This window comes from Dysidea avara, chromosome 6 (genome assembly GCF_963678975.1).
Source record: "Dysidea avara chromosome 6, odDysAvar1.4, whole genome shotgun sequence".
Taxonomy (NCBI): Eukaryota; Metazoa; Porifera; class Demospongiae; order Dictyoceratida; family Dysideidae; genus Dysidea; species Dysidea avara.
In genome coordinates, this window is record NC_089277.1 from 12164065 (window position 1) to 12175293 (window position 11229).

Below are 11229 nucleotides of genomic sequence, written 5' to 3' on the forward strand. Positions count from 1 at the left end.
GTTCGATCCCCAGGCTAGGAACAGCCAGCTTTCTTTTGGTAGGTTAGCTAGGCCAAGTCACTAGTAAGCCTATGACCAAGCCGTGTGTAGGCCATGTGGTGCACCACCAGCTGCCCTCTGCACCTATGACCAAGTCCGTGTGCAGTTGGGGGGCAATTGGGATTGGGCAAACCTCCCAAGGTGAAATGGTACCCATTAGTGACATTTTTTTTACATTGCCTTCACATGTTCATAACACCTTTTTTTCTCAAAAGTGAATCATTCTTTGGTAGTTTGTTGTAAAGCACTGGACATTTTATTATACATTTTAAAGGACTATTTTTAGTCACTCTGCAATAAAGAGCTTATAAACTTAATATTTTAATATTATAACATCTGGTATGCTACTGCTTACCCCTTCCTTATTGGAGACAAAATTATTTCATTAAGATTATAAGCCATTGCCAGCAACTAAACAACATCCCATTGGTCACCACCATTCACTAGTTGAATATACAGGGACCCATTGGACACACAAAAAGACGGGCGCGATAGCACAGCTTCCCACCTCTGGTGGTGCAATACACGCTACCAGAAGCGTAATGATAACCTGGGTGGTTGGATTATACTCTTCTACAAGGGGCCAACTGTACGTGAATACAATGTACATAAAGCATAGGGGCTCTATTAAAAAATGCTCAGTATTAACTTCACAGAACATATAACCCACGGTACCCACCTTCATAAGGCTATCCTAGGTGTTGTTATGACATAGGTGTATTCTCTGTCAAGGACTAGCTTGTGTCTGTCAACCGTAGGTGTTGTTATGACATAGACACATAGGCTATCATAGGTGTATTCTCTGTCAAGGACTTTTATCTCAACACTCAAAGCAATTAATAGTGATTACAGTTAGTTTCTTGTGTTTGTATATGTTTTTGTTTTTGTTTTTGTACTCTGTTGTATGTATGTGTGCTCCAGTAGGGAAGAACGGCTCTGCCAACTACTGTGAGGATAAACAATAAATCAATCAAATCAAATCAATCAATCAATCAATGAATCAACATTTTGTTTAGTCACCATTCACCTTGCCCAGGGCTGTTAAAGGCCAGGACCGCTCATCTGAGCTATAGAGACACACACGAGCTTCTTTTAAATTCACGATCTGGCTGAACAATCGTTAATAATCACGTGCACGCTATATCACTGATAAAGTTCTAGCATAGCAAAGAAAGCTCAATCCAACTAATTATAGGCACTGCTTGAAATGTCTTTGTTTACTAGAGTGGTATATCCCCAGTATATGGAACAGTTAATTGTTTGTTATTATAGTAGTTTTTCAGTAAACCTGCATTCACTGATGTTTTACTGAGAGTTTAAAACTTAGTAAAATAATGATGTTCCATATACTGACATTTTACTATCAGTATAACTGGGTACAGCTACAGTAAAGCAACTTAACAAATTAGTAAACTAAGAACCTTTAAGCAGTGAGGTGTTCTGTTATCCCCCACAAGTAAACTACGAAAGTAGTAGCTAGCCACTGAAACTGGCACCAAATTTTTTGAGAATTTACCCATCTGAGGTTAAATCTGGGGTAAATTTGGACCAAAAATTGCTTGACTAGTTATACACAAGCAATAATAAAAAAGCAAAAGGACTGAAGTATGATGTGATAGAACAGCTCCCTCCAGGAAAAGTCCCTCCAGTACAAGACACTTTACATGGCATACGTGTTGCAATACAGCATATTATTAATGACTACTACATTATAGTTCAATCAACTCAAATAATTTTTAAAATGCAATACCATGCTGCACAATAACATGCACACATGCATGCAAATTAGTCTCTCCATCAGTTTGGTCGGTGGCTTGTGGCTCCCTGCAGACAACTGGTTTTGTATAGACGATCTGCAGGCTATTATGGAACATGTACTTGTAAACGACAACAGAAATTGAAACAAACAAACAGTTTATATGTTTCTTAACTAAGGAAGTTAAACCACATCAACAGTTATTTCAAGTATCCCTTTGATGTGGTTAACACTCTAATTGATGAGGAATAAATGTACCATGATTAAAAGTTACACGCACACCAGTGCTGTTGCTCACATATGCGATATTAAAAGGCTACTTGCACTCAATACACATGGAGGTGCGTGCACACACACACACACACACACACACACACACACACATACACACACACGCGCACACACACACACACACACACACCTACACACAGAGTACAGTTTAATAGTGTACTAAGTGGAAGGAAATTTTGAGGTTAGTGTAAGATACTGTAATATTGTGGTTTGGGACTAACTACACACATACAACACTAATTAAATTAAAGCTATCCACCGGTATGGATGGACTGCACAGAAACTCTATATGATAGTACTTTTGGTAAGGAAAAAAGTTAAAAAAAAACAACAGAAAATAATATTTTTAGGCCACGCATACATGTACAGAGAACCACTCTTAGCCAGCCCTTACATTTCACACATGTACACATACAACGCTAATTAAATTAAAGCTCTCCTCCAGCCACACACACACACACACACACACACACACACACACACACACACACACACACACACACACACACACACACACACACACACACACACACACACACACACACACACACACACACACACACACACACACACACACACACACAACCATATGAGTGGTAATCAGATATGGAAGGTGGTTAATTACATAGCAACATTGTGGTTGGAAGGGTTATGGGTATCTGTGGTAAGGAATTTAATGGCAATACATAAATTCAATTACTGAGTCAAAGAGGTGAACAATAGAGCAGTTTATAATGAATATAGCACTTTATTAGAATAGTTTAAAGACATGTTTACATGTCTGAAATATATACACGATTGTTGCTTATGCAAATTAGGCCATTCTCCAAGCATGTCAGACAATCATAACATAACACTTGTCAATGAGAGCTATAACCACAGAGTCTTATGTTAATGTACTATTCTATGCAACTATTGCACAGTTCTAATCCGCTCTTTTATTTCACTGAATATAGAAATACTCCTATAATAAGAAATAAAATCTGTAGTAAACTTTTCTGTTTGTGGTTACACTGTGAAGCAGACAACAAACAAACAAACACAATAGTTAATGTCATGCTTAGCCAATCTAAATATTTCAGCCCTGTGTTAATTGGTGGTTTCGAGTGTTTTGGGAAATAATTCTTGGTATGTTGGTATAACTCTTGGTAACTCTTGGTAACTCTTATAACTCTTGCTAAATAACTCTTGGTAACTCTTGCTAATTGGTATGTAAATATGTGGATCATATCAAATTGAGAGAGACAATGTCTGAACAACCACAACGTCCAGTGGACTCAACCCACAAGAAAAAACTAATACTGAAGGAGCAACAAGTATTGAGTTACTAAGGGACTACAGGCCACCCTAGGCCTCCAGACTGATAGATGAACTAGATAACTAAGACGAGATGAGATGTATTATTGAAGTGCACTATATATAGTATATAGTTATTGTAATAATTATTATCCATAGTAACTGAACACTTCATAAATAATTGTTATCATGTGCATGTGTATGTCTTGTGATTACGATAAAATGATATTGTTGTGTAAACACGTGGCGGTTCTACAAAACATTACAGCCACACAAGTCCTCTACTGTTTGGACATTCATAACAACATAGAACACAAAAATAGCTACATCTTTTAAACACAAAACAAATTATTTAGTTATACACTGTCTCTCCTTCCTTGAATTGTCATTGTTTGCAGTAGGCATCATGATTCGATTTTTCAGAATAGTTGCCAGAAGTGGATACCAATATTTTAAAAGAAATAACTTATCTCTGTTGTTGAAGATATTCAGAGGACATTAGACCAAGGTTCTCAACTTGTATAGATATTAAAAAGGCTTTTGATCCCCTGCCACACCAAAGACTACTTTACAAACTTCGAAATTCAAGGGAAAGCACTTCAGTGGATAAATGTTTGGTTGGCACAGCGAACCCAATGTGTAGTTATCGATGGTCATGAATTAGGGACCCGCCGATTATGCTGGCATAATTATGAGCATAATAGGTGCCTGAAAGCATTGAGCATAATGCTAGCATAATAGGTAGAATATTTGTGTAATAGTATGAATTCTTGCTTATTAAAATAGCTATCACAGAAAGATCGATATGTGACCAGATTTTACAGAACCGATCCAAATCGCACATCAGGCAAAATCAAACTAACACCACCAGTGGATAGCTACACTATCGTATTACAAGTTTTGACCCTCAGCACTACTCAAACTACACGAGGCTGGTTTTTACACACGTATTTTCTGGGTGGTGTGGAGTGCTCAAATGGCGGTTTCAGGCCTTGTGAAGGACCTGGCTTGGCAAGAGTCAGTGGTTTACTGGTGGACAGCCTTATAATGTTGGCCAGACGTGTTCTCTGTTGATTTTGCTACATATCAGCCACTAAGGAGCCAGCACAGCCCTGTAATCTCGTGTCTGGACTCCAATCGTGGTCTGCCTCCATTTTGTGGTCTAACTTTTGCCCTCCCCGCCACCCCCCAGCCTCCACCCCTTTGTGAGCACTCGTGATACTACTTCACTCGTCCAACTGCTCAGATTTTCTATCTTATTTGGCGGGAAACTGTACAAGCAGCTACAAGTACTGGAAGTGGCTTGAAAGGTAACAGATTGATGCATCTTTTGTGTAAATTTCATACGCGTGCTTGCTATCCTTGAAGAGTTATGCTGGCTTCAATTCTTTAAAACCGTTTATCTCGGAACTTCTAATGTGCGATTTGGATCGTTTTTCCAAAATCCAGTCACATATACTCTAATAGAACAGTGAGTAACTCTAATAGAACAATCACATAGCTGACTGTTCTATTAGAGTAGATCTATATCGATCTTTTCTGTGATATGCATTTTGACAAGTAAGTTTGTGCTGCAGCCACTTATTATTTATCCATAAATTGGAAAGTATTAGCAGAGCATGAGAACTAAGGCATAAATAATTGGGCATAATTTGAGCATAATGGGTAAGTATTGAGCATAAATTTAAGCATAATAGGTAAATTTTTGAGCAGTGCAGCATAGCATAATAGGTAAAATTATGAGCATAATCGGCGGGTCCCTATCATGAATCCAACTTTGTTAAAGTTCTATCTGGTGTCCCCCAAAGCACAGTACTTGGACCTTACGTAGGTGTTTTTAGCATACCTAAATTACATTACTGCAAGGGTTTCTTCTAAGATACGATTGTTTGCTGATGACTGCATTCAATTACTTGTGAACAAGACCATTTACAGCTTCAGTCAAATATTAATCTTATAGTTAAATGGTGGCAGATGGGTTTGAATGTCAGTAAATGTGTGATTCTTACAGTTAGTAGACTGTTATCACTATCCTCCTTTGTTTACACCATTGGAAATCTCCTTGATCTAAAAAGCACAAGAATGCCAAACTTTATCAGATGGAATCTTTACAATTGCAGGGGCATAGCCAGGATTTTTTGAAGGGGGATTCTAACAGCAGTATCCAGGGCCGCCCAGAGAATTAAGGGGCCCAGGGCAAAGAGTTAAAGTGGGGCCCTTGACCCAAGTTGTAAGGTGAAGACCAAAAAAAAAAAAAAAAAAAAAGTCACAACCTGCTGGCAATAACAATAACTACCCATCACCAACCATATCTCCTTATCTATAAGCTTGCTACACTGCTCCTCTGAAGAATACTGTGACTGCTCTATTAGAGTATTTAGATCTGACTGCTCTATTAGAGTATATCGATCTTTTAAACAGGTATTCAGGGGGCCCTTCATGGGGTCTCCTGGGGCCCCTTTCAGGCTGGGGCCCGGGGCAAAATGCCCCAGTTGCCCCCCCCCCCTGTGGGCGGCCCTGGCAGTATCCCAGTATATGTTGATGATAACTTACCAGATGTAGGGTCTGGGGTGCAGCCCCATCCACTGAGAGACTTTTAATATTTAAATGAATAAAAACTCAGCAAATTGCTATATTTTATGCAAAAAGTACATTAATTATAATGCATAGGTCTATATAAGTGCCCCTGGGATGAAGTTAGTACTAGATAAAGCAACAGACAGCATAACATATAGAGACAATCTGTAAGTGATAGTTATCTCATTGGTATAGGAATCATGAATCCACTGATACAAATAGAATGACTTAGTAGTATGCATAGCATGGATTCATTTTACATAACACAAGTGAGGAGTTCTATACACCAAAGCTATAGTAGTATAAAGTCATGCTCAGTTTTGCATTTAATATTAGAATGTCTAAGAAACTTCACTAATGAAGTTCCTAACATATGGATATTTACATGCATGCATGTTATATTAGAGTATACGTGACTGCTCTATTAGAGTATGTAACTGACTGCTCTATTAGAGTATATACCTGACTGCTCTATTAGAGTATATCGATCTTTTTAACAATTTAAGTTTTGAAGAGGGCTCATGTTACCTCTGTAAATCCTTCCCTGAGAGATGACTGCAAGCTTTATCAATTTTTCAATTGTCTGTGCCATACACTATATTACTCACTCACTTTGTCCTGCCACTAAACGGTGTGTTAGGGTCCTGCTGTAAACTCAGAAGTCTAAATTTTACAGGGGGTTCCTGACCCCTTGGAACCTCCCTCCCTACTCCCCTGAATTGTACAACGAATATCAAACATATGCATGGCTTTTATCACCATGGTCTACCCTACCCTAGAATATGTGGCATCATCAGTATGGGATCCACATGTTCAGAACACTATTCATTCTATAGAAATGGTACAAAGACGAGGTGCTCGATGGGTAACATTCAATTACGAGTGGAATAGCAGTGTTAAATCTATGCTTGAAGACCTTCAGTGGCCCACCTTATCACATTGATGCATGATTCCAAGATTAAAAATGTTCTATAACTCTATTAATGATCACTTGGCCTTGAAGATTCCTCCATATTTTTCCACCACCTCCTATCCTACACACCACCAACATCCACTTCATCACTCCTTCAATTAGAAACAATTCATAATTCAGCTTTTTTTCCCAGGACAATAAATGATTGGAATAACTTACCTGTTGAAACAATCGAATCTCCCACTGTTGAACAGTTTTTAGTTCAATTACATGGTTTATTGCTGTAACTATTGATTTTCTCCAGGCTAGTTCCCTGGACATATCAGTTATTCTCTCTGTCTGTCTGTCCAGCAATAATAAAAAAAGTAAATATTCAATGGAATTTTTTACTGACTAATTCCCTGCCTGCCTAATGCCTGCAGACAAGCGTAACTCGATAATGGCTAAGGCTATGGGATTGATTTTTTCACTGTTCGATGTCGCTTCATTGCAGTATGCCAAAAGGCATGCACCTGTCAGGCTGATTCAGCCTGACAGGTGCATGTCTTTTGGCACATGCATACCACAATATGTACGACTATGCATGCATCATGTCTTTGTCCCTCTCTAGTTATTCTTTTTGCTGACAGCCCAAGGTGACGTGTCGATTCATGGTAGCTTGATGTTTATAAATGGCTATCGTCCATATTTTCTGTAGTGACTGGATTAATTGCAGAGGCGTTTCTCTTACTGTTCTTTGTTTGTAATACTGTGAAAGAGGCTGAACATAGCTGAAAGTGAAGTGTAATGCGAGGGGATGACATACAGGCATGGTATATCTGCAACCGCAATCAAAGTCTAGTGAATGCTACCAAATTCGTGCCAAGTCAGCGGTCAAGGGTAAAAATTTCCAACCCACAATCGAACAGTACTGAAATATCGTCACTAGTCAAAGATTGAAAAAGGCCCTTAGTCAAAGGTCAACGTGAAATTTTAGCTCAACAAGGCTTTGACTGTGGTCGCAGATCTGCCTACAGTGCATACCTACGTGACACCACCTTGCAGAGATGCCAATCTCTCAACAATTTTAGGAGTGAGACCTCAAACACTACCAGCAGTGTGGACTAGACTCAAGTGTGGCTCCAGGATTTTTGGTGACTGGTTTCTGATCAACAGCACCATGAAGACCCAAAGGAAAAGGTCTCTGAATGCTGAAAATAACTGCCACCGTGACAACATTGTATGATGATTTAGGCCATACCTATTTGAAAAGTTGTTGCTCAGATTTATTTTGCAACAAACTTGGTCTGTCGGTAGGCAAAAAAAACCCAAAAAAAAACAAACAAAAAAAAGAGCTAGGTAGCTAATCTCAGACATGTTAATCTTTTTAAAATATAAGGAGTCATGCACACACTTTCTAGTTACAAGCTACGTACCTAACTATTGTAAAGGAAATTGTAGCTAGTAGCTCAATTAGTCATGGATGGCACTGAAATAAATTTCTTAGCCAAGAAGTATAGCTAGCTACGCTGGTTTTTTAGCAATTAAGCTTTAAGGGAGCTACACCTATAAAGATAATGTTACCGTTTGAGACCAAAATTTTACGCACTGACTGTTCTATTAGAGTATCTCGATCATTTTGCACCAATTACAAATTAAATTCTGTGTCACGTGATCTTAATTTTTTTTTCTTTTCTTAATTAAAATCTGTGTAAAATTGTGAAGAAAACGAAGCGGCACGTACACCTTCTTCCAACAATCTTATTTTAAGCGCAGGGCTTGTCCAGTTTTAAGCACAGGGCTAATTATGAGACGTAAGAACTAAGCTGAAAGAGTGAGAAACAGAGGGTATTAGGGTAAGGCGTGAGATTACTAGCCAAAGTCAAAAAGTGACACAATCCGCTCCGTAAACTGATTCAGGGCGCGCGCCTTGTTTCAGAAGGGTTTATGTCAAGGGGTAGCTAACGTCTTGGGACTCTACCCCTCGGTTTATGCATAGATAATATATACCTCCGGACACCGGAGGTATATATTATCTATGGTTTATGTACTAAGTACATATAGATCTACATGCAACCTCTCCTGTATCCGCCACTAAGTCTGCTGTAGTTTAGTGTCCGGAGGGTATACTACCTATGATTGTATATAGTTTAATGATAAAAGCATGCCCTGGGCGCTTTTGTAATAGTTGAGGCCGGGAATATAGTTAGCTATAGAATGGATTGCGCACCTCCAAACTGTTTCAAAATCGTGCTACAAGGCGGTAGAAATGGTCGGGCTCCTGTGTACTACCCTGGATCAGCGATCGAAGGCAACGTTGAGATTGAGCTAACAGAACCACTGAGACCTATCCAAGCAATAAAGATTATACTGATCGGAAGAGGTTTCACCAGTTGGGAAGAGCTGAGAGCAGTCGCCTACAGAATAACCTTTACAGAAGGAGAGATCATACTAGGTGATATTATCATAGAACTATGGATCAGGGGCAACTACACCACTGTTGTTGGAGCACCTCAGCAATTAGTTGGCTTACCAGCTGGAAAGCATAAGTTCCCCTTCAAGATATGCCTTGCCCCTAATTTGGCTTTGCCGTCATCACTAGAGAAGCCATTTGGTCACATTCGTTATATGCTGAAAGCTGGGATTTGCACGTCAGAGTTACGACAATTTAAGTTCACAACAGAAAAACAAATATCCGTCAACAGCCTGATTGATGTGAATCTGCCAAGCTTTGTATTGCCATTGACAAAGTCAAATGAAAAGACAGTATGCTGCTGTTGTTGTGCTTCTGGGCCAATTACAATGGCTGTCACAACAGACAGGGGGGCTTATTGTTCTGGGGAATCAATTGCCATCACCGTTATCACAGAGAACTTTAGTAAAAGACGAATTGAGTATGTGCAAGCCGACCTGAAGCAGATCATATGTTTCCATGGTGAACCTACATTTCATGGTCGGGCTGTGAAGGATTCAAACAAGGAAATTATAAACACAATCCAATCAATTAAAGGCACTGCTGATTGGCATAACAAGTTGATGTCTATTCCTGTCACTGTCCCTACTGTTTCCAGCAGCCAGATAATTCAAGTGTTTTACACTTTAGATGTGTTCCTTTACATTCGTAATGCTCTCAATCTTCATACTGAGTTTCCAATTGTGATTGGAAGTGTTCCATACAAAGGACCCTCAGCAGGTACGTTAGTCTATAGAATGTTTCCGTGCATAATGATTGAGTGATTTATATTTCTGTATAGCAAGTACTGTGAATCTCCACTATTCCACCATTGTTCAGCGGTCATTGTCTGTTACTGCTCAGCATTCAGATTATACTAATGCAAATGCTACAGGAGACTTATACTATTCCCCCATGTATGGTTATGTAAAGAATTATCAGTTTACTCCTGAAGGAGCAGGCTCTGATCTACAGCAGGAACCATCACAGTAACCAGATGTTAAAGTAGCTAACTATATGCTATGTTTCACTGTTGTGCATATCCATAAAACAGCAAATCTTATTTAGCATTGTACGTATTATTATTATGACTCAGTGCATTTTACCTTTATTTTCATTTCACACCTCACATTTGGGTATTATATATGGATCGGATATGTAACTATCACCATCACAACCTTGCTGGTCATGTGTGGGCCGTTTTAGGGGTTTCTGCATGGAAACTCCATTGTACTACTCTAAAGATGGGTAGCTACATATACTCTTATATTCATGCATGCGATTATGCAAACAAGCCTTAGGCCACTTCAACTAAATCTTCTGTTTCTTGAGCCTGATCACCCTATATTTTTTAGTGCAAAATATTTATGTTCACCTTGCAAGTAGAGATAAACACCACGAAGGGATAGCAAAATTACCTTTTAAACTCATCAAAAAGTAAAGAACAGTCAATATTTTGCCATAGCTGTCTATACTGGCATGTAGTACAGCAACCACAATGTAGCTTAGCTACAATTTGACTCACAAAATCACTCATTAGCTAGCAAAAATTAATAGTTTTATTTTTATTTTACTGACCTGCCAACCTTGTACTTGACTGTAGCTGAATTTGGCCCGAGAAGCAAAAGATTTAGTTGAAGTGGCCTTACCATTATAGAACAAGTTAGTGAATTGTACTAATCGGCAGTGGTTATGGGACAAAAAAGTTCATAGGGCTTTGTACACAAGGATTGAAGAAAAAAGTGTACAAATGTATGTTACAAGATCCATTACTCAATGATTACTGTTAGAGACACTCAGTATGCTGAAGGGATGATTATGAGAAATGCATGCCATAAAATAAATCATTCAGTGAGTTTACAACTAGCTACAGTAATCAATAAAGTTGTGTGGATTCCTCTATACAGTGACAACCTTCTCTCCTAG

At 38.8% G+C, this 11229-nt stretch overlaps 1 protein-coding gene across 1 annotated transcript; it reads left to right on the forward strand.

Annotated features, from left to right (window-relative positions):
- Nucleotides 1-8930: 8930 nt before the first annotated feature.
- Nucleotides 8931-10414, forward strand: LOC136258417 (arrestin domain-containing protein 3-like). The gene is made up of 2 exons (XM_066051731.1): nt 8931-10044; nt 10106-10414. The coding sequence occupies exons 1-2, from the start codon at nt 9069-9071 to the stop codon at nt 10294-10296; spliced, it is 1167 nt and encodes a 388-aa protein (XP_065907803.1). The 5' UTR covers nt 8931-9068; the 3' UTR covers nt 10297-10414.
- Nucleotides 10415-11229: the final 815 nt, after the last annotated feature.